General features: G+C 39.7%; 1 protein-coding gene across 2 annotated transcripts in view; it reads left to right on the plus strand.

Moving 5' to 3' along the window:
* The window catches only part of TMEM163 (transmembrane protein 163), a 98,488-nt gene extending 73,807 nt beyond the window's left edge, over positions 1-24,681 (plus strand). For both annotated transcript variants that reach the window (XM_057407182.1, XM_057407181.1), the window contains 4 exons: positions 2,829-2,925; positions 17,264-17,375; positions 21,973-22,114; positions 23,519-24,681. In XM_057407182.1, the coding sequence (XP_057263165.1) occupies positions 2,829-2,925; positions 17,264-17,375; positions 21,973-22,114; positions 23,519-23,579 (412 nt within the window). In that variant the 3' untranslated portion in view covers positions 23,580-24,681. The remainder of the gene's footprint in view (positions 1-2,828; positions 2,926-17,263; positions 17,376-21,972; positions 22,115-23,518) is intronic.
* Positions 24,682-25,094: the final 413 nt, after the last annotated feature.

Here is a 25,094-nt window from a genome sequence, read left to right on the forward strand (position 1 = left end):
AAATGAGATTGAAAAAAGTCACTATGCAGTATTTTGTTTTAATGGTTTTGCAGATAAATTGGTACACTCAAGAAGACAAAAACCCTATATTTTTGCACTTAAAGTGCTGTGCCATTACTCATGAATTTTGCATGGCTATGAATTCCAAAGCTGGATATAAAGGAGAAACTAGGCTTGCTAAATATGATCACTGAATACTGATCAAGCCTCAGTCTACATTTCTGTCTGCTGTTTATACCCTTGTCACTGACATCTTCCTTTTTTCTTTCCACTTTTAACTATTTCTGCTTAAGTAGATGTATAGCAATTTTTCTGTAAAGAGAATTTTTTTTGTAAAGCTAATCTGGGGAATAAAAGAAGCAACTCAATATTGCTGAAGTCATTACTTACATGCTGGTTTAGGTAAAGATGCAAAATGTTTGCTGTTAAGCTTGGGTGATGAGAAAGTTCACAGAGAGAACCCCAAACTCCACAGCATACATGGGAACTGAATTCAGCCAGCAGTCAGGGCAAGCACTGGTTCCCTGGACAAATTAGACTTGTGCCAGCAAGGCTCCTGTCAAGCCCTTAGGGAATGACTCTTCTTATTCCTCAGGAGATACGTGCAGGGAATAGAAGGTATGCTGAGAGGAAGTGGTGATGCTGCATTTTCTTTCCCATATCCTCAGCATTCAAAAATATGTATTGTTACAAGGAAGTTTAATCTGTCTCCAGCTCACAGATTTGTGGCTATGTTAATTTGAGCCTGCTGGGAATCATAGAAAAGCTTCTCTTTCAGTGTTGCTTTCAGAGGAAATGTCATCATGTTGTTGCATGACATGTATGTATCTTATGTACACCTGGGCCAGCAAATGGTATTAAGCAAGTCAGCTAACTTTTGTGGGCCAGTTCTGTGTTCAAGTTACCTAATGCCTGCATGTATCTCAGGTAAATGAGAAGAACATTTATTATATGTTTCTGTACATTAAAAAAAAAGTAATAAAAAAAAAAATCATCGCAGCAGAATATATTATGAAGGATTGTGCAGTATAAACTTCCTAGATTATGGCAGCACTAAATATGCAATGAAAAACAGAAACCCCTCTTAATTTTTCAAGTTTACTCATTCCTGTTGGAAGATGAACTTGTCTCCCATCCATATTACTATTTAATGATCACCTCTCACCACAGGATTGTATAGAATCCTCTAAGCTTCTTCCTCTATCACAGATTATGGGCCAGATTTTTGTTCTTGTGTTTGAGTCTAGGGGAAGGACTCTAGGGCGATCAGACTATCTCAAGCCTTTTCTGCCTATCTTTTAAGACGGGTTATGTTTAATGAAATGAGGCCTGTGTTGCAATTCACTACAAAGGAGTTAAACATCTGTCTTAAAACAGGTGTAGCAGAGTTTTGCCTACCTGAGACAAGCACCTCATCTACAATGCCACTCTATTGCTAGGAAGGATAGTAGCCTCTACATTGTCTGTTCTCCTCTGTAGAAGAGCAGTCCCTTTACTGAGGACTTGTTTGTAGGATTATATGGATTGTCCACAGCATGGTTTAGTGTCGCTTGTGTTGGGAATAAAATGACCAGCTACTCACCTGCGCAGCTGCTGTAGCTGCGTCTTCAGACCTAGAAAGAGCAGTGCCAGTTCAACCACAGTCTCTAGATGGAGCTTGATGCGAACATTACATGTGCTGCCAACCACCAGATGGCCTGATGTCTGAGTTGTTGAAAGTAGTAGCATGCCACTGGAATAATTATAGCATCCATAAAATGAGCTAACAAATATGTACCAATTGCTGAATAGCAAACAATGGAAATACAACTTTTGAAGAAAGTGGTACATAGAAATATAAATTCTTAGCTATTTCATGCTTTAAACATTAAAATGATTCTTAACTGTACATCTGTCTAGAGTAGTAGTATTTTATATGAAGACATATTAGTGAAATATGGGTAAAGAATGGATATATCATTGCTGTAACAGATGGACTATTATTGTTTGTGAAGGAAATCAAAGTCTTATATCCTGTAGTATTTCATGGCAAGAGGAACTCCATCTCAGAGTAGGATCAGTCTGTGTGTTTGAACAAAAGCAAGAGTTTTCTTTTTTACTGTGTAGTTTGTGTATGCATGTGCTTTTTAAGCCTCATTGTGCCTGTGTCCTGTACAAAACTTAATTATTTTCTGTTAGTTATTCTCTGTTACTTTATCTTCTGTTCATTAAGCCATTTGTTTGCTTTTTACAAGGCTGGGTTGTAAACTGTGCAAAGCAGGAATAGAATCTAATTCTGCACAGCACCTAATCTGATGAGACAGATCCTTATGTAGGTATTGAGACCCCTTTGAACAGCCTACAATGTGATACACCTAATGTGCTGACTTTTTTAGTGTCTGCAGTTAAAATCTTTTTTCTTGGAGGTTTTGGGCAGAAACATGTTTTGGGTCCTGTTTTGCTACTGACCAGATTTACCAAGCATCTGTCCTGCTTTGGTAAAGAGAACTAAGTTCCCTTGATTATTTCAAATGCAAGATCCTAGCCAAATCAACAAAGAGAAACAGACCTCTAGAGGACTCTATAATAAATCATCAGGAGCTGAAGAGGCATGTCTTTATCATCTGGTCTGCCCTGTCTTCTCACATATAATCCAGGTTTTAAGAACTGAAGAGGAACTGGACATTTCATTCTCCTTTTTAATTCAAGTCTCTGTCTTTAGCTTCTAAATTTATTCTTTTTATTATCAGTATTCTGTTATGTGTTACCCTTTAGCAGTGGGAGAGTTGACAACCCCAAATATGTTCTTAACATTTCTTTTTATTCTTCTCTATTTTTTTTTTCCCCAGAGCTTGTGTTATCTTGGGTGTCATATTCCTCCTGTCATCTATATGTATTGTGATCAAAGCCATCCACGATCTTGCGAAGAAAGTGCTTCCAGAAGTGGTAAGGTGATTCTTGTTCTTTAAAATGTTCTCTTTATTCCCTACACTCAGTGGCACTGAGAAAGGCCAACATCTCCTTTCAACAAGCCCGACTGAACTCAGCAAAGCTGTAGCAGGTGCATTTCTTTCCTGGCTGCTCACACTGGTCCTGGTCTTCAAAGAGTATTTTGTCCTTATGTGTTGGAGTATAGTTGTTAATGGGTTTTTACAGGCTTGATCCCATCTCTTCTTCTCCATGGTTATCTTTATGGGCCAAATCTTTCTCAACCTAATGACTTAAAGCTTTCATATGGAACTGTAGGAGTTAACTTACAGAGCGGAGATCTCTCTGGGCTTAATGAAAGTAGTAGAATTTTATGAGGAGAATCTTTTCACAGTTCACTGCTCCAATGGCTTCAGTATTTTATTTTTAATGTAGAAAAAAAGTATTTTTGGATTGTATTTTTTTGTTTTCCAGCTCTTGCCTCCAATTTCAGAGCCATGTATGAGTAGCAGGAATGAAACAGGTGAGAGGAGCATGCTGGGTGAAAGAGCTGGCTTTTTGACTGGCTCACCATGGAGCATCACAAAGGGCTTTTCTCCTGCTCTCTGCTTTCTTTTGGTTATGAAAGTCAGCCCCTACTTGCCTATAGAGCAGCTCTCCCTAGCAGCCTTTCTCTCAGCTCTGCTCTGTCCTGTCCTGCTTGCTTCCTTTCAGTGCTGGGTATTAACTTCCCTAAGCTCCCTAAGCTCTACTCATCCAGAACGGCTACTCACTGGGAGAGCCATTTGGCAGTAGCTCTACTCCCAGAAAATTCTTCCGAATGTGCTCAAAGAAAATGAGGCTTCAGTTCATATGCAACCTGACTTGTACGGTTTAAATTCAGCCTTCATGAAGTTGAGTTTATTTGTAACTGTGTGCAGGCTTTTGCATCTGGGCTTCACCCTGCCAAGTACCATTCTCAACACATCACTAGAGGGAAACATAAACCCCTCACTTTCAAGCATGAGATGGAGGCAGAGCTGGAAAAAAAAAAAGGCTAATTTGGAATTTCAACTTGTTACCCACTGTTAGCAGTGCAGATGACCCACTGGGTCCTGTGCTCTCATGGAAAATTCCAAGAAGCTGTGTCACTAAAGAAACTTTTTCAGTAGCTTAGGGAAATTTGGGCAAAAATGCATAGCATATCAAAAGCCCATGAACTAAGGCACTACTGAATTGCAGCCAGGTGCATTGTTTACGTGCAGCTGATTCATGTTCTCTTTGCACTTTTCCTTTTTTCCAGTCTTCATACTTTACTGCCCCCTCAGCTTTGCCAGCATAACAGCACAAGTAGATATTCACCAGCCTGGTTCTGTCAAAATGATCTAGGTTAGCTTAAACACTTTTAATAGTCAGTTCTTAAACTCAACCAAAACATTTTGACAGAACTGGGTTAGGGAAGGAGCATGGATGCCATTGCACCAGTAAGGCTGAAGAAGATCCTGAAAAGGATAAGGGGAGACCCTACTGTGATGACCAGCTAAAGGACAACCTCGTAACTTGGCTGCACCCAAACAGTGCATCTGGCTACAGTTTGACTCCTATTTAGTGAGAAAATAAATATATAGTCTTCACTGTGAAGCAGAAAGAAGGGAGGCTGCAGAGATAATTAAAACACGTTTGGTGAATTTGTGTCAGCGTAGATCAGATTCATTTGATATCTCAGTCTAATGCATTGTGGGCAAATGCCCTGATAATTCCAGTAGTAAGAGCAAAGGTTTAAAAGGTGTGTCATCTATATTTTATTCTTCCATCATTACAGGTACTGTCTACAATTGAGGGCTCTGTTTCTTACACCGGGATAAATGTCTCCTGTAGGCATCAGAGTTATGTATGACTTCAGACACGTTGTACTTCTTCTGATTTTTGAAATGCATTTAGAGAAGGTAAAAAAAGGTGAAATCAGACCTACAGGAAAGTATCCCTGATGGGAAGTCCCATTACATTTCAAGTGCCCTGTACGAATAATTTGTACAGATCTCTTTTGTCACAGACTGCCTCAGATTCAGACTTTCGTGCACTTGAAACTGTGTCAAGTAGGTGAAAGTTAGGGTTGATACTGCTTACATTGGGCTCAGTATCAGGATAAATAGATAATTTTGTTTCTGACATAAGGTCCACTGTTCTCACTCATTTAGGCACTCAAGTACTCCCAGCACTTTGAAAGATATATCTGGCAGGGTATGGACTATGGCTGACTAGTAGCAGGGTAAAAACCTCGTTGCATACACATAATTTTCATACCTTGCAATTCTGCCTGGGAAATAGGTTAGAACAAGGTATGAAAAAAGATGGTACTGTTCATTGTCTCTTAAATGACATGACAAGGATTCTCATTCCAAAGTCTTTCAGTACATCTCACTGTGGGAAACTGACTCAGTAAAGGTTGCATGACAGGTGAAATATCTGTGGGTAAACTAAGAATAACACTGAAAAATGGGGAGACCGAGAGAACAGCATTACTGCTGCAAGTCATGGCCCGTGAGGTATTATGCCTGACAGTTGCTACATTAAAAATAGATGGGGGAAAAGGTTGTTTTTTAATAGAAACCTTTTCAGTTGCTCTAGCCATGCCTGGATCTGATGCTGATTTTCTGTTTGCTTTAGCTGCTCTGTGTTGCAGCAGAAATAGTCATTCTTCTCAGTTGCTTGGGTCTTTGCTGATTATGTTCTCAGCTGATCTGCAGCTGCCCAGGCAATATTAGCAACTTAGCAGAGTTGAAATCTGCTCAAATTAAATCAGTAAGTAAGGGGAAGAAGTTTCTGCTCTACTCTTTTATATAGGGTGCTGTCTTCTACTTTGGACCACAACTGAACTAATCGCTAGTGGTACTAATTTCTGTAATACCTTATCATGTAATTTAGCTATAATGTATGGATGTAAGGACATGGAGCTGTTGGAGCAAGTCCAGAGGAGGGCCACGAGGATGATCAGGGGGCTGGAGCACCTCCATACACACAGGCTGAGATAATTGGAACTGTTCAGCCTGGAGAAGAGAAGGCTGCGTGGAGACCCCATAGCAGCCTTCCAGTATCTGAAGGGGGGCTACAAGGATGCCAGCAAGGGACTCTTCATCAGAAACTGTAGTGATAGAACAAGGGATAATGGGTTTAAACTTAAACAGGGGAAGTTCAGGTTAGAGAAAGGGAAGAAGTTCTTTACTGTAAGGGTGGTGAAGCACTGGAATGTGTTGCCCAAAGAAGTGGTGAATGCTCCATCCCTGAAGTGTTCAAGGCCAGGCTGGGCAGAGCCTTGGGTGTCATGGTTTAGTGTGAGGTGTCCCTGCCCATGGCAGGGGGGTTGGAACTAGATGATCTTAAGGTCCTTTCCAACCCTAACTATTCTATGATTCTATGACATATATGGAAAAATAGTTAGAACAGTGGTTTCTGCAAATGTGAAGTAGCCAGTTCTGTGTCAAAACAGTGACTTGAAGTATGTCTTTATGGCAATTTTATTAGCTGTGTGGTTGCACTCGATGGCTTGAATGTCCAAATGGAGATCAGTGATGAGTGGTGTTCCTTAGGAGTCTATATTTGGACTAGCACTGTTCAACACCTTTGTCAGCAACATGGACAGTGGGATTGAGTGCAATCTCAGCAAGTTTGCCAACACCATCAAGCTGTGTGATGTGGTTGACATGCTGGAGGGAAGGGATGCCATCTAGAGGGACCTTGGCAGGCTTGAGAAGTTCTCTGAGTTTGTTTTAATTTGAGTAAATTTTGGAGAAAATAGTATGATATGGACAAGTTTGAGAAATTAAGCAGATAAAGCAGTTAAGTATCTATTTGCTAATTGAAAGGTGCTGTGATTAAAACCATAGTCACTTCTGAATTATTCTGGATCATTTCTACAAGTTACATTGGTTTCATATGTGTCAGTTCTCACTATGCATGTAGCAGGAAAGATATTTCCTGGGAAAGAATGAGAGAGCTTTAACATAGAGATTTTGTTGTTCTTGAAGAGGATCTCAGAAGAGTTGCTGTCATGAAAATACTACCAATAAGAAAGGATATAAAATTCACATAAGAAATAGTTTGAAAACCTTTATCAAATGTTTTGAACATAGATTTACTTATGTGGACTTTCATCAACAGGAGTCTTCAGACTTGTCGTCATGTGATGATTTCAGCTGCAGGTCTGAAACCACCAGGTTCTGGAGGACCAGAAGGAGAGTGACAGGTTTACACATTAAATCTGTTGAGCTGGCATTTCTAGCTCTACTGCCCCATCCTGTAAGGGACTTAAATGTCCATAGTTTCTTGTCAGACTGCAGAGAGCAGCTACTTAATTTACAGGACAGGAGCTCAGGTTTAGCTCAGTCAGGGATTTTTTAGTCACCTATTTGAATTCTCTTTTACTCCATGCTGAATGTAATTTTGTTTAAACACTGAATGACAACACTCCTGATCTGCACTGCCATAGAAGAGAGGACAATCAGAGCTCCTGACTTTTTGCATTTCTTAATACTGCCTCTGCCTTTCTTTCTGCTTTTTGTTTGTTTTCTCTGTGTGAAGTAAAAATAAGTAATAGGTAGTGTATGTCTCTACACATGCTTTCAGCACAGGCAGTGTTTTTTTGTAATTCTTTTGAATGCTTCAGAACCTGGGAAACACAGCAATGGTGTATTTCTTCTTTTGGTTCCCTTGCTTGATATGCCAAGGACTGTAGTTAACTCTGAAATAGCCTATAAGGCAGGGTATGAATGACTAGGTAGATTAATTAGTTTAAAATGCAGATGAGGTTAATAAGCATTTGTCTGGAATTTTGTTTCCTGGTAATGTGTGTTTTGTATATGCAACAGCAACTGTGGCCATACTGGGTCAGGTTAAAGGCCTGTCTTTGGTCATAACAGACTTTATTTGTACCTTTCTATATAGTTTTTCCTCCATTTTTAGATGAGGAAGTCTGAAGAGCCCACAGAATTCAAGGTATAGCGCTCACCAGGGATTTATACAATGTGCTAATTTCTGCAAATTACTGTTGAGCACTGAATTGATATTTTTACAGAACGTTCACTGTGGATTCCATCTCCTGCAGCTAACAGCAAGCTCAGGAATTGTCACTATTAGGTAAACTTAGGGTTTTCCCTGTGCACAGTACTTTATATTTATATTATAATTAACAAGAAGCCTGCCCTGAAAAATGACGTTTGTCGTTAGGAGAGTTGGCCAGTGAGTTAATTATACAGTTATTATATAATTCTGCATTCGTATTAATTACATACTTCTTCCTAACATGAGGAAAAGTTTCTTTTCAAGTAATTGATATATGTATTAATCCTCAGGGTACAAAATATAATCCCTTGTGTTAGCGTTTTCAGTATTTGCCATGTAGAGCAGTGCCTTCCACCAACTGATCCATAGAATTGTATTGCTTATTGTGTTTTTAAATGAATTAATTAAGTTGTGAATTAAAGAGATAATGATGAGGTAGATAGAGGAGAAATATTGCAACTGAAGGGGAAGGGATCTGTTTGTCCCCAAAGTCTGGAATCTGCCTATACTGAATATATGCAGTATGAAGTGTAATGGATTTTATTTCTCCCACATTTTTTAAGCTTTGGACATTAGTTTTAATGAGCATCAGCAAAACGTGTTATGGGTCTCTGATTTTTGGACAGAGGGGTGAGAATACAGCTTTTATGTCCCTTCCAGAGGGGATCTATCTGTTGTAACCTTTCCTTGAATTTGCAGAGATGCTTCATTTTCCTTTGGAGGCAGTTCTGTGTGGGGATGTGTGTGTAGACAGTTTCTGCATGCAGCAACACATTTGCACAAATCACTGCTTATATCAAGTTGTGACCTCCATTCTCGTTTGCCTGAAAATAGTTTTAATTTAAACTTTTTTGTTTTATGGCTTTAGAGATGTGATGATATTTTCCACTTGTCTTGGAGCATGTTGTTTTTGAAGGCAGTCTTACTGTTTCTCTACTATTCTTATCATATAGCTAGGATGCTTAGATATTTGGGGAATATGACCTATAAAATGTAGGTGTGCTTGTACTGTAGAGAGCCCATACAGTGCCTGAGCCCTTCCAGAATTTTTAAGTGACACTGGCTTACACTTTCTATGCATATGCTGTACAGTGGATCTGCCCAAATATGCATGTGTTTGCAGTGAGGAGTAGCTGTGAACATGGTATTGTACACCTGGAAATCTTGGAAAAAATGTGAAAGATCACAAAATCCAAAGAATCTTTTTTTTTTTTTTTTTTTAACAGGAAAGAGAGATGTGGCATTAATGTGTGGGAACCTTACAGCTACAAATTCCACTTCTTTCTGTGCTCTTCTCCTATTTATATAGTTATATAGCTGTGAATTTCTTATATAGTTGTGAATCTTTATTCTTTGAGGGTCTGCTTCAGCATGACGTGTTGCAGTTATTTCAGTTTCATGTCATTGACCCCTAAAGAAATAATTTTCACTGATCAGATCTTTCTCTTCCCTCCCCCCTTTTATTTTAATTTGTTCATAATGCACTTACTGGAAGTGTTAGAAGTAGGCCAGCTGGGGTGTTTGGAGTGGAGGTTTCTAATAATTTTAGCTGTTGTTCAATACACCTGACTTACAAAACTAAACAGTATTTGACATTTGGAATATAAAACCTTCATTCTGTTTACCCTTCCACTGAATATTAAATGAGTATTTTTCTGATCATGTAATTTAAGGTTGTTTTGTTTTTTTCTCCCTACAGTGTTGAGTGTTGAACCTAAAATAGAATCACGTCTTGTTGGCTCAAACATGATTTACTGTTTCCCCCCCCCCCCCCCCCAGCTGTCAGATTCAGAATATTTCCCTATTGTTACTTGCAGCATTTGTTCTCCAACCTATTTTAGCTGTAATAAGATAATTCCCACTAGGAAAAGGAATTAGCATTCCTTTATTGATGTTTCAGAGAGCTATACCCACAGCCAGTACTGACCCTGAGGATTTGGTATGCAAGCATTTCCTTACAAAGAAGGAGGAATAGTGATATCGCACATTGTTGATGACATCGTGCTTGTATTTCTGTGTAAATTTTACTGCGTTTTTTTTTTTTAATATTCTATTAATATATGGAGAAAAGAGTTAAAAACTCAAGCATAGGTTTCAAGCATTGTTTTGTGCTTGCATTTCCTAGTGTTAATATTTGCCATGTTCATGGTAAAAGTCATTTTTCATTTACCCCTTTACCTCCTTCATGTCAATTACTATATATTCTTGGATAGTATAAATAAAATTTAAGTGCAAATGGTGTGTTTTATTTTGACTGTTGCCACAAAGCATTTGCAAACCTTTTATTGTTTACTAAAGAAGGCTTAAAAGAGCCCAACCCAGCCACACTGAGAATAACTGTTTTAATTTCACCTGGGGTTGTAAATCAATATCCATTTACTATTCAGTTGCAGCTTGCATTTCCCTGGGTAATAGTATAACACATGTAATATCAATGCAGTTTGGCATTTGTCCTCATTAGTATGGCAAAGGACACATTTTTTGCAAGAGTAAGCAAGCATCATGCCATATTTCTGACATTTCCTGCAGAACAAAGGAGAAAAAACGTAATCAGTTCATGTACAGAAGATATGCAGGGCATCTGATGTGGCGCCTCCGATGCTCTTAGAAATTAAATCACTTGAGATATTAGGCCACATGTAATTCTGTCATATACTACTGATTGCAGTTGAAATCGGAAGCTAGGGGTGGCACAGTGTAGCTTTATGATTTCTAATTTATTTACTAATTTAATAATTTATAATAAATAGGTCCTAAATATATTTAACAATGTCAGCAGTTGAATTATAGGTCAATAGCAATATAGCAAATAATACTTGTGATTATATACATGTAATAAATGGTGAATATATACATATATATATGTAATTTATTGCTCACAATTTCAAATCAAAGTACCAGATACATTAATTATACATTAGAATCCTATTTTATGATTGTTACCTATTATGTATGGTAGGGTGGTTTGGTGTTAGGCCTTAAATAGTTAATTTAACCGTCAAATACATGTGCTTCTTACAGGTTGGTGAGAATGTTGTGTATACTTGGGCTAGCTAGTAAGCCAGGATTAGGAAAAATTTATCAACTAAACTTCACTCTTTGTTCAAGTGACTGGTGGAAAGTCTTGTTTTCAGACTTTACCACAGAGTGATAAGAAATAAAAACTGGCAACTACTAGCCGCTTGTTAGGTTATGTGAAGTGTACCGCTGATCTTAGAGTTGTGATCTTAGAGTTTCAAACACACGCTTTGCAAGAGTCCTAAGGTCACCTAAGATAGTTCTATGGAGTCCATAGCCCCTTGGTTCCCAGTCCCGGCGCCTCTGCTGCGGCATTCGGTGCACTGCTTGTTACCTGTTTCTTGAAAAGTGATCTGTGCTGTGGAATTGCTTTGTCACAGCACTTCAGCATAAAAGATACAAGTTTAAACATTCATAAGTTTGGGGATTTTTTTTTGTCCTTGGTACTAATAATAGCTCTTTATATCTCCATGTGAAGAAACTGTCTCCTGCTTGAGTCAGACACTGGGCTGTTGGGTTGTTTTCAGAAGTGCAATTAAAATTCTTATCCTTTTTGAAGTTCACTGGTGAGAGAGACCCTCTGGCTTCCCAGAAGCTCCCTCTAGACTGATAACATAAACTATTTATTATGAGGGAGAAAGTGGGAGAGATTTGGACCTTTTTGTTCTTCTCTTTTTTTTTTTTTTAAAAAAAAAAAGTGTTTGTATTAGAAACATCTCTGTCATCTCTGTTACCATCTATATAAGTGAAATCCTTCACAGGAAGAGGAGGTAAGCCAGTGCTTTTTGGTTAAGTAACATGCTTTTAGGGATGCCACAGCTGGTGTGTGTGCAGATGATCTGAGAGCTGTCGGAGGACCTGGAGGAGCAGGAGGCTGTGGAGAGCATATGAAGGTAGGGATGGGGAGCAGGGTGGTAACAGGCCCTGACGGCACTGAGGAGGACAGTGAGTGACCAGTCATCTGGACTGAGGAAGGGTCATCGAGAGACATTGTGTGAGACAGATGGTGAGTTGCTGAGATGGGCAAATGAATATTTAACAACAAACTCAGCTCAGTCTGGGCTAGCTATGATATTGCTCCTGCCAACAGCATCTGTAGCATTCCAGGAACGTGTCCCTACCTCCTCAGCCAAGATGAGCAAGGCTCAGCAGAGAAGAGGTACACCACCATGAGACACCAGCTTCCCTGAGAAGGGAAAAATGTCATGAAAAAGGCAGTACCAACAATTCCCAGCTCATGTGGGAGTGAAAGGAACCAGGCCCTTGGCTGGTTCACAGGGAAAGAAGGAGAGGGCAGAAGAGTGGAAAGAAACCTGCAGTTGGGGATAGGAGAAGCAGCTTGTTTTGGGGTTGCACTAGAATGAGCTACCAAGGAGGGCCAGAGGGGAAGATCACACATAGATTTTAATCATAATAGGGTGTGTGTTCTGACTGCTATGGAGGAACACTGAAGATGCCTTCTTCCTCCTGCACAGTGAATATATTTTTATTCAATACTGTACACTTCACGTGAACCAAGAGCACTTTTGCATCCTACAAGTGGAATTTAGAGGAAGTGACTGTAATTAAAGGTTGAAGAGGAGTTGGCAGAAATAAGATATGTAATCAGGCCAAAGTTTTAACTTTGCCCTGATTTCATATCAGAATTAGCAAGATGCATTCTAGGAAAAGATTAGGAGTGCAAATCAGCTGAAATGCAGTTACTTGGCTGGGAATTGGGTAAAAATATCTCCCCCTAATAAGCCAAGCACTGAAGCATTCCCTGTGGTTTTTGTTATTTTCTTTTTTATTTTTATTTTTTTAGTTTCTACAGTAGATTCAGAGTGAGATCAAAGTCACATCATCATCAAGAAATTTTCCTTAAGCCATAAGATTACTGCTGCTTTTGGTGAAATCCTTGAAAGCAGGGACAGAACTGTTGCTATGTTTTTGCAGATCCCTCTTCTCGGCTGCACTGGTGGAGTAAAGCAGAGGGAAGCTGCCTGCTGATTTCTATTATTCCTTCTTATTACTTTTCCAGGACTGAAAAAAGAACATCCTAGGAAAGATTTCTTTTGGGAAACTGTCACAGCATAAAATCTTAAATAGGGATCATCATGGCTGGACTTCGCGAACAAAGATTTGATTGTAGCTATTAGAGTGCTATGTAATGAGATGGCAGTCCAGGATGGGCATCTCACTTTATGTACAGTACTGTTTTATCCATGAAGTCATCTAATAAGATATATGTGTGTCCTTTAATTAAGGTCTAATGTACAGCATAGTAGCAATAAGGGAATATGATGGAATGGAAAAGGAAAGAGCTTTATTTACCACACTGATAAGCCTTTATCGTATGGAAATGATCAGGATTTAAATTTTTATCATCTGTCACAATTTGCTGCTGCTTTAATTAAAATAACAGCAAGGACGCATACAGTGAGTCTGACTGGATGGGCTTTGTGCTCTTAATGACTGTCAGATGGGAAGGCAAGGGGTACGGAGAGGGCAGGACTGCGGGAAGATCCGGAGGGAGATGGTGCCAGATGGCCAGGCTTATTTTATTAATTTGGATCTCCGTTATGGCTTCTTTTTTCTTCACTTCTCCAAAGGATGAGTTAGTGTAATGGGAATCATTTTACAGCCACAGTATGATGTGTTTAACTCTTCAGAGCCCATAGCACTGGAGTGAAGACCCTCTGTCAGTCGTGGGTCCTGTCAGCTGGCCACATCTGAGGCCCCAGCTCCAGCCCAGGCGCTTTGCCCTCAGCAGCCCTCCCTTAAGTAATTTGTTGAGTCCTGCTGTTCTGAACCAGCTCCAGCTTTTATCATTGCAGCAAAGTAATGCCAAGTCAGCCTTTCGAGCTGCTGCTCTCCTACCACCTCACCGGCTCAGGCAGCATGCTGCAGGGACTGTCCATGTTGCTGGCTTCGCCATGTGGTTTTGGCCGATCTTTTACATCTGCAAAACCTTCTTCACTCTTCTTCTTTCAGCTCTTGGGTGCCTGGGCACACAGAAAGCATAGCAAAGTACTGAGGAGTCTGGTTTTGTCTTCTTGCTTCTGGTGCTCGGTTACTGCGGTATCTGCTGCCTCCCCGTGGCTTTTGGTAGAAGCTCCAGAAGAACTGGAGCTGGTGATTTTAATTGTTATTTAGGTTCAGAGATTAAGAAAAGAATAGAGTCTTCTAAGAACCTGTTTGGCACAGTTTAAAGCAAGAAACCGCCAGGTGTTTGCATTAAGAGCAGGTTTTTTTTAATTCCTTTCTGTGTCCACTGTCATGCTCCTTTTAATGCAGCCCAGGGTACAGTTGTCTTTCTGGGCTGCGAGCACACACTGAAGCTGGCTCATGTTCATTTTCTCATCGACCAGCATCCCCAAGTCCTTCTCCACAGGGCTGCTCTGAATCTCTTCTCTGCCCAACCTGTAAGTGTGCCTGGGATTGCTCCGACCCAGGTGAAGGACCTTGCACTTGGCATGGTTAAACTTCATGAGGTTGGCATCAGCCCACTTCACAAGCATGTCGAGGTCCCTCTGGATGGCATTCCTTCCCTCCAGCATATCAACCGAACCACACAGCTTGGTGTCATCGGCAAACTTGCTGAGGGTGCACTCAATCCCACTGTCCATGTCAGTGACGAAGATGTTGAACAAGACCGCTCCCAACACTGATCTCTGAGGGACACCACTCGTTACTGGTCTCCAGCTGGACATTGAGCCATTGACGACAACTCTTTGTGTGCGGCCATCCAGCCAGTTCTTTATCCACCGAGTGGTCCGAGTTCGTAACTGCACTTTTGAACATCTCTTGTATTGGAATTGTCATTTTTTTCCAAACTATGTGTATTTGTAATTGTTTGCAAGTCAATCCCAAAGAATTTCATAGGTGTAGGAAAACTCCATTTGTCAGTCCAAGGCTGACAGTAACATAACTTTTGATAGCAAAGTAATTCATGCTGTCACCTCACCTCCACTGGTCTACAACATTCAGTTCTGTGCTAGTGACAAAGCTTGTGCTTTGCAGAGGACGATGATGAAGACAAGAGGTAGGCATGCCTGGGAGCCATCAGTAAGTATCTGGAGAGTCTGTAGTGTGATGATGAAGTAAGAGATCTCATGTAGTCATTGACCATTAGCAAGTGAGACGCCAGTGAAACACAGTGTTGAACTGTTGATTACTCCTTGAGCACTCGCCCAGCACGTCATCTGTGAAAAGCTGGAGCTAGCCACCAGCTGAGAGCACACATCTGCACACCCCTTTGCATTGCTCTTTTCCTCCTCTTCTCACTCACCCTTTAGAGAGTTAGGGGCCTTCATGCTCTTGAGCGCATCACAAGCAGGTTTGCTTGCCATGCCTACTATTACAGATGATTAAAGGGAAAAACAAACTTGTGCATCTGAGGGAAGCTCTCATTCTGTATTGTAATATGGGAAGGGCACTCTAACTGCTAATGTGGCAGGTTGGGATAGCGATGACTAGGTTGATGGAGCATATAGTTCTGCTTCAGATTATTCTTGTAAATCTTATACATATGCTGTATGTTAAATATTATCTAAAACATCAAGTAAAATATTTGATGAGATTAGATTAAAATCTCAAGACCACTCAGAGTTTTTGAGGCTGTCAAAATTAAGTCTTTGGGCCTGGTAAATGTACATTTTTGAAAAAGATGCACTAAATTTAGAGGCATGAATTTGACAAGGATTCCAAATTTCAAGTGCTTTCTGTGGAGATTATCCAGACTTTTGGAGCTTTGTTGTCATTTCAGGTCTTCTGAAAGGTCCCAGCTTTCCTTGCTAGGCTGACAGCAACCAAATATTAGCAGTCCTTCTTTAGTCTTTCCCTAGCACTCCGAAATTGCCAGACTGTATTTTCCAGTAATTTTCTAATAACAATTTTACAAATGTTTTTAATCCTACCTTTACCCTGCTTGAGTTTTGTATTCTTATTGCTTCCATTTTATTCTCTTTCCCCTCAGTGCATTTTGTCTTAATATTCACTATCATACCAGAACTAGAGAGAATGAGCTCATGACTGAGAGTGAATGAAGTAGACCTCAAAATTCGTATGACATAAAAAATTGTATAAGAACATGTTGAATGATTTATTTAGCGATGTGAATATATTATATCAGTAATCTAATTCCCAGTATCTTCCTAAGCAGCTTTCAAAAACATTTTTTTTTTATTTCTTTGGGTTTTGAATTGCTGTTAAAATAACAAAAATGGATGGAGCTGATGATGAATCACCATGACAATGTTTACTATCACCAGGGATTTTTGCCAGAGTGTTTTAATCAGTAACAAGGTCCCAGTGGCACTGGCCCACTTAAGCCTGCAGATAAAAATAATATTCTTGCAATTTCTTTCATTTGTACTGGTGTTGCAACATCTTAAATTAAAGCTTCTAGTAAGAGCAATAAATTAATCTCTTTCAAAGCTCTGTGGTTAGATGGCAGGCAAGGATGCTAAGAGCTCGCTTGGGTTTTTCCATGTAGCTCATGGGCTGATGTACCTCGGGGGGAGAAGGCACAGGGACTCACTTCATCTAGACACTTTATTGCAATACCAGTGCCCAGGAGTGCTTCCCAACCAAACTGAAAATAGTCAACAGAAAGAGGGAGGTGCCTCCAGATGAGTTTTAGAGAATGCTCTTTAAAGGATCTCTAGTTACTCTTAGTTGCCCTGCGCAGACATGCAGCTTTCTGCAGAGGGAGCCTAGAGAGAGCTGGTGTGATATGTTCAAATAAAGCAATGTGGCTATTTCTGTAGCTGTGAAATGATAGTCCATGGAAAATTTGTTTTCTGGTGCTAAACCTTACTTTGCATGTCAGTATCAAAAGTCTTGTGGGTGTAGCTTGGACCAGACTTTACCTTAGAAGAAGGAAACTAAACAAAACCAAAGCAAGCACAGAATCAGAAACAACATTAAACGGTTATTTCTCATGCCAAAAATCAAAGGCCTGGTAAGTAGGATTATACTCTCAAGCATTTATCCTGCATGTGGGGACTTCACTACTGATTGGATTGGGGATTCGATTGCTTGAATTAGTCTGCCCCGCAGGTGTATAACCTCCTGATTCTGAGGAGTTTGGGTCAATTCAAAATTTGTTTGTTTGGAACTGTCATTAATTCTGTTAGCAAAAGCAACTACAGATGGTGATAAAAGCAAAATAAACACCAGCTGTCATGGAAGTCATAACTCACTCAGGAAATCTTTTTCTCAGGTTGTGTACTTCAGTGGCAATAATAATTGCATGGTACCTAGTCATTTACTATATGGGGCATGAAGACATACTAATATCTGACATCTTTTCTTTCAGGATGATTTTCTGTATAGTGTCTCTGTTTTAAGTGGAATCCTTTGCACTGTCTTGGCAGTAATCAAATTTATGCTGGGAAAGGTCCTTACAAGCAGAGCGCTGATAACCGATGGTGAGTGTGAAGTTGATGCTGCTGCATTTATAGACTCTTCCAGGTAATGTAGGTGCAGAGGATCTGAGTGACCCTTGCATGATGACAGCTGTGAAACAGTATTGAAATAATTTCCACTGGGAAATGGAAAATGCCCTGCAAAACCCTAGATAAGCCTGTGGTACCACTAGCCTCTTGCACACATACCTCAGCTGAAATGGGTACGTCTGGTGGAAGTCAAACAGTTACTGTATGGATAGTTAGCAATAACAGCAAGTTAGAGGTAGCGCATATAACAAAAATGTGTGTATTAGAGGTTAGACTACAGAGGGGGGACATGACATAAGCTTATATAGCTTTGGTTAAGTCACATCTTTCCTCATGCCTATGCCTAGTAAATAATTTCATCCCTAGAGTTAAAATGAAGCAAGTCTGTTGCAGAAAACGCCCACCCTGCCTTGAGCAGGAATCACAAACATCATTCATACATAGCCCCTGCAGACATAATTTGCCACTGTAGTGCTTTCCTTTCCACTCAGTAGAGCTGGTGGAGCACGTGTAAAACAAAGCCTACTGCCCTACACTCCTCTGGCCTGGCCGGAGTTTGGCACAAGGGGAATCTTGTCTACTACATCCTTAGAAGACTTCACTGCCACTACTCTGTTGAATCAGGTGTATAGCACCTGCCTGTTACTGGCTTTAAAAATATGTTTAAAGGTATGTTTTAAACGTTCCTGATACACCTCTTACTGATAAGGCTTAAGGCTGTGAATCTTCAGAAAGCAGTGGGGCTCTATTCTGTTACCATCTACATACACAAATGAGGCCACAGTGATGGTGCAGATTTCTCAGTGCCCTACAAACCCCTGCCAGTTTTTACCTGCAAGCACAGGATAGTTTGGAATACTCTGTAAACATACACGGTAGGGTGTTAATGATGCATGGATTGTGGTACGTAAATTATTTTACTCCACTAAAGATTTCACTGTAAGGAAATGGAATTTTCAGCTTACTCTAGGGATACGTACAATTGCTTTATTTTAAGTAACTTAAACATACTCAACATTTTTTTTGTGATGTGTGATAACACATATTATGAATATTTATATTTTATGTTATCCCATTTATATAAACCTTTCATGAGTATTCGTATTTTAAATGCAAAATGAGCAAAAAAGGAATCAAACATCAGTGCGGGGGTTACAGCTAAGCTACTGCTTCCTTGCATTTGTGAGTCTCTGTTCAGTGATCTTGTTCTTTACTATGGACTCTGCCAGCCTAGGCATTTTAAAACAAAAAGATCTCCAACCTGCAAAAAGGACTTTGGAAAGGATCCTGGGAATTACAGACCACTGAGTCTGACTTCCTTTGCTGTGTGAGTGTAAGTGGGACATGCAGACCGTTTCAGATCTGTGTCTAGGCAGGCAAATGATTAACAATCCCTTTAAAAAAGAAACAGCTTGTTTTTGAAACAGAGCAGTGTTTTTTTCAGACAAAATATTAGCTGAAAAATTCCTGAATAGCTCTGAATGGGTCCCCTGTATGACACAGAGATCTCTTCCCCCATAATTACATCCTCATGCTAATTACATTGCTTCTGAGCTGGAGATTGCTTATTCTTTGATTAAAAAAAATGAGAGAATAAAGTATACGATTACCTCGGTCTGTTTTTTATCTCCCTTTCCTCTACTTCAGAAAATGTAGGGGGCTGATCTTACCATTTGCGGTTAAATATCTTCTTTCACAAGATATATTTACATATATACTTGATTTATTAACAATCAGGAGGAGACAATGTGATTCAGCAGCAGAGACAGATTTAGCACTCCCTTGCATATCTTTTTTTAGCGTTTCTGTTTCCTGCTAATTTACCTCCTGCAATCACTGGCTGTAGACCAACAAATTGTTTTGAGTAACATGAGCATACATTTTTCTTCCTGAAAAATAGGTTTATTTTCAAAACAGCAAATTCTCTCTCATACAGGTCAACCTCTGTCAACACTTTCTAAAAGGAATAATTTTTTTTAGAGTAGACCTTGACAACAGTATCTCTTTAAAACCCAAATGTATGAATCCTCCTAATGAGGCAAAATGTTATTTGTTTGTACAATTTGTTCATAGCAAAAGCTCATGGCCTTTTGGATAATAAACCCAGCTAATTCCTATCTGGAGTTTTGTAACATCTAGGAGGTGAAAGGCAGGTATGTGACAGGTGATGTCAGCCAGCTTTCCTGTAGGTTTTAGGTACCTGTTTCCTTCCCAGATTTAGTCACCTACTTTTTCCTGTGCAAGCCTTATGCACAGAACATGGTCTCTGGATTAATACCTGCAGCCATTATGTGATTTCCTGTCCCACCGGGAATGAAAGGTTTGACTGTCTGACAAAGTCAGCGACAGAAAACAATTTCCTTTGTAAGCAGCTTTTAAATCATTTGGAACCATCAGCCAATGGTGGGAAAAAAATGTGTTATTCCTGCCTTTTGCATATCATACTGATGGATTCTGACTTAAGCTGGAACATGGGAAGTAAATCTCATTTAAATTTATAGTTATTTTATATTTATTAATTATATTTAATATTCTTTATATATTTCATTCAATATATATTTCATTGCCATGTATTAGTAGTGTAAGTTATATTTCCCAGGAATAAAAAAAAAATCAGAGTACTTCTAGACTAGAGTGTTTGCAGAATAATTGTGTCTGTATTGGTTTAAGTTTACTGGTATAATTAATCCAATAATCAGGCATTTACGTGCAATGCCTGGGATACCACTTGTAGAATGCACTGCAGCAGTTCAGAAAAAAACCCACCCCCCTTCTCTTTGCATGGCTTGAAACATTAAACCTTTGTATGCCCAGTTCTACCGTAGACTTAGTAAAGTAAGACATGCTTTTCTGTGCCAGGTTTCCTTTGCTTTTAAGTACCTACTGACAGGGACCTGGTGAATCTTAAGCAAAATACTGATGGTTTATACAAGCATTTCAGCTGTAGGGATATCTAGGAAAGGTCAATTTTCAGCTACATCTTTCAGAAGGTCTTAACATGATTTAGCTAAGGCATAGATGTGAGAGGTTCAGATCAAAGGAAGCATTCAGGAATAGGTGTCATCTATGTGGTTGCTGGCAGTCATGGAGATTGGAGAAAAAAATACCTGGCTCAGTACTATAAGCAGCTGCTGATTGGAGTTGCCTCACCAATATAGGTTAGTCCAAGTTTGTTTTTTCACTTGTTAACTAGATTAAATAGTTCATTTATCTATGAAATGAACACATTATCAATCAGTGACTTTTTTATCTTGTAGAACAATGGTGATGTCTTTTGGGTTATTGAGGGTTTAAAATGAGAAAAAGGGAATTTGGGGGAAAAAATGAACACAAGGATTGACTCAAAAAATCCCAAACCAATAACCAGTCAAACAAGAATTAAAGGAAAAAGCATTAACTATTTAAAACCCCCTGGGAGGATTTTGAAGGGACAATCTTGGAGACAAAGAGAAAGGGTTTGAAAAGGAAATCTAAAAGTACATTCATAAAAATGCCAATAATAGGTAGGAAGCTCCTGTGATGTGTCTAAGGCATAAATGGAAAATATTCCTAGGATTATTGTGTATGTCTTCCCTAATGCAATGAGCAGTGTATGCAGCTCTAAGCTGTAGTGCCAATTACATGTAAGTAAATATATGGAATGGGCTAAGAAGCTTCAAGAAAAGGTCTTTGAAATGCTACTGTGCAAAACCATTTTCCTTTTCATGAGCTCCTGGCATACTGGACTTGTTTGTTTGCTCCTTTTCAGAGGAAGTGTGAGCATTTGGGTACTTTACCAAGTGGCCTTTGAAGGTCAAACTGCGGACATTTGCCCATGCAGCAATACTAATAAGTTATGAAAATGTTCTTTGGAGGATAACATGGCTACAGCAGGCATACTCAGGGCTGCAGTCAGCCAGTCCCTCTGTCACAGCTCAGAGATGCTTTGTTCATTACAATAAGTGAGATGTCTCTACAAAAAGAGGTAAGCGCTTGACTGTCAGAGTCAACATGGAGCAGGTCCAGTATTTTGAGGGAATATTGCTGTTTGGAAAATTGGCATCAAGAGGAGAAAGCATCTTGAAATAAACAGCAGCTAGAAGTTGGATCTGTAACTAAACAGAGAATTGGGACTAATGAAATCAAGATGGGCACTAACAAGTTTAACAGAATCAGAGGAGGGTTTAGGTTGGAAGGGTCCTTCAAGATCATCTAGTTCTAAGCCACTGCCATAGGCAGGGACAGCTCTCACTAGATCAGGTTGCTCAAAGCCCCATCTAATTAATGTGAAGTTGTTTATATCCACCAGAATAAATGTTCTTAAACACTGGTCTGACACTGACCGTTCTGTGTTTGATTTGTTGAAATGAAGGTGGCAGCAGAGACCTCTGGGTAACCGCGTGTGAACGAATTGCACTGCTGCAAAAGGTGCCACCGTGTAACCTCTCCCAAGGGTCTGTGCCCTTCTCTGGTGGCATGGGTATAATAATGCCTTGTCTCCCTACAGACTACTTTCACTTAGGTGAGATGGTTAAAGCAAATTTCTTGAGATTCAGTTCTTTCTTTAATTATTTGTTTTTTCCCCTTCTAGGTTTCAACTCTCTTGTAGGTGGAATAATGGGATTTTCCATCCTTCTTAGTGCAGAGGTTTTTAAACATAATTCTTCTGTCTGGTATCTGGATGGCAGTATAGGAGTTTTAATTGGACTTACAATATTTGCCTATGGAATCAAGTGAGTATCTCCTGATAGCAGGTATTTCAGTATGTACAGCAGATGGGCTGTCTCTTTAGGGTGATTAAGCCATAGCTCTTAAAGGCTTATATAACTCCAGTAAAATCAGTTGCTGGAATTTGTTAGACTTGTGGCCAATGCTGAAGCAAAGTGTATGGAAAGGGATAAAAGATTGTGTCTCACATCTGTTGGAAAGAAGCTAGGGCTTAAAAAGGAATCTGAGTACTTTTAGAAGACTTTTGTATACCTGGATTTGGAAATACAAGGTTTGAAATATTTGAAAAATAACCCTGAATCTTGGATTAAGTCAATCCCTGTTGCTTTTATGGAACGTTTCTAAGTGCTGGTTTTTTTTCCAGATACAGTTTGGATTAGAAGGAAGGTGCCCAAGTTTAAAGAATGATGTTGCTAGTGGTTTCCATCCTAGCCTTACCCTATAGTAACTTCTGAAGTGAACGTTAGCCAGTCGTGTTTCAAATGTTGTTTCCATTGAATTTTAAGGTGTTTTTTTTTTCTGATTCATGACACCAGAAATAGAATAAAATCAAATTAAACTCTGCTACGTGCTTCATTGCTGCCACAGTTGCCCTTGGCTGCATGGAATATAACAAAGGGTTTTTGCATTTTATCCCCCTTTCTGCCGTAAGAAAAAGAGGGAGATGTAGCATCTTAGTTAATTGGAATTGTGCCTGTTGAGAAGCAGACTTTGGCCAGGCTGCAGGAAGCCGTCACCTGGAAGCTGTGTGGGCTTTTTTTAAACTTGAAAAATTAAATTACCATTTAATGGGGAATACCATTCTTGGAAAAATCCCTATAATTACTATTTCCATTATAAAATTTACTGAAAAATGTAGAGGCAAATCCATACAAAACTATATATTTAAATATACCAAACAGCATCAGAAACATTGAAAGTCATGCTACACACATGCCATCAGTCTGCATGACAGCACACTCAGCCAGTGTGTCACCAAGACACAATGAATGCTGATGAAGGGCTAAACTGAACTCTGTTTGTGAAACTACTGCAATTCTCCTCTTCTGTTAGACCCCTTCCTCCCGCATCCTCCTGTGCTGCAGGTTGCTCTAACAGCCCCTGGCCCACTAATCCCACCATGGCTTCTCCCACCCCAAGTGACCACAACAGTGTATCTCATTTTTCAGTGCAGCTCTGCAGCCAAGCTTCCCGAAGGAGAGCCCTGCTCCACACAGTTTGTTTTACACACCCTTTTATGCAGAATTAATTGCAGGGTGGGATTAATTCTGATGAGGAGAAAGCAAGAGAAGGCTGTTAGAACATCAGTTAACTCATAACATAAATTAGTATTTATAAGTAAAGAGAACACCCCTGTTCCAGGGCTTTCCAGTGTCTCTGCACCAACATTCTTGTGCTTTCCTCTGCAGGCTGCTTATCGATATGGTACCCCGTGTAAGGCAAACACGCCATTATGAAATGTTTGAGTGAAGATGACACCCTCTCCTCTGTAAGGACTGTAGAACTACAGCATCGTACATTTTGGCAAGTGGTGCCAATAGTATTTTACTAAATATGCAGTTTGTTTCCCGTGGTCTGGTTTTGTTGAAGTTTGTTTTAATGGGAAATTTCTCTGTAAAACTGGCATATGTGCACACTGCTTGCAATTCAGCAAAACAGCAGCAGCATTATTTTTTTTTTTTCAAGTATGCTCTTGATCCCTGTGACAATAGAAAACATTCAGTTTGCAGTTTTAACCCAGCTGCCATGTTGTATATTCTGGAGTGAAAGTGTTCTTAATGGTGTGATAAGCCTGTGGGTAAAGAAGTGACAGTTTCAGATCTTGTTTTTTCTGGGTTGTTCCCTGCCTCCCTCTGGCCTGTATTTTCCCAAACACATGCTGTAACAGAAGTACAATCCTTGCTAACCTCTTCAGCTAACTGAGTATCCTACATAGAGTCTGGACATTGCGAGCTGTGTTGCTTTAAACACTTAAGTAGCTACTTCCTCCCTCCCTTTCCAACAGATGCACAGAAAGAGCAGGTACGAACCGTTCTGTGACCAGAGAGATACTACTGCATTTTAATCCTAAATTAAGTGAAACTATACCTCTACAATTTAAATTCTGTTTTTTTCTTAACAAGACACTGTTCATAGCTTTGCATGGACCAAACAAGCACACACAGTATTACTGTTGAGACCAAAGCCAAAAAAGTCATGCAAAGAAGAGGAACTGCTTGAGAAATGGGATTTTCACCTTCTATTACACTATATGCAGATGTACCAGCGTGTGTGACTTTGTGGTTGCTCTGTAGTCTGACGATGGCACACCAGTGGTTCAATCTTGTGGTGAGATACAGATCTACTTAATAGATTTAGATTGTCCTGTAAAGTGTTGCTCACCTTCCATCACACATCTTATATATTACTTAATAGCAGGTTAAATTATTAAAGAATCTTGATGTATGATCAATAATACTGGTATCTATTTTATACAGTATCTGCAACTAACATTTGAAAACTATTTCCAGAATGTATCATAGAACAAAGTCTTCCTGTATAGCAGCCTATTAAAGTGGATTCTCTGGCTATATCCCTTTTCTCTTCATTTTGTGTATTCCAGGTTGGTTTTCACAACACAGAACCACTATTGTTGCTTCTGTTTAGCACAGGTGGATAGAAACTAGTTTGAAAAGGACCATGGTAAGTAGCCAAGTAAGTAGCTAGAAATGGGCATTTCTAGCTACACAACAATGGACTACACAAACTAGAGTAAATGTACAAGTAGAAGGTTCAGTGTTTGAAGTACAGTGGGGACACTCATTACAATGCTGTTTTCACTGGCGCCTTGTGCTGCTTAATACGTCATATGTCACTTATCAAGTTCTCAGCCGGATACTTAAGGCTCTCTAGTAGCAGCCAACTCCAAATGATGTGTGTAGGAAGGGACCACCCAAAGGTTTCCCTGACCTCACAGCACCTCTACGAGGTGCACAAAATTGAAAG

The sequence above is a fragment of the Pezoporus wallicus genome, unplaced genomic scaffold (genome assembly GCF_028554395.1).
Source record: "Pezoporus wallicus isolate ANWC-B61680 ecotype Strahan unplaced genomic scaffold, APGP_CSIRO_Pwel_v1 contig_4166, whole genome shotgun sequence".
NCBI lineage: Eukaryota > Metazoa > Chordata > Aves > Psittaciformes > Psittacidae > Pezoporus > Pezoporus wallicus.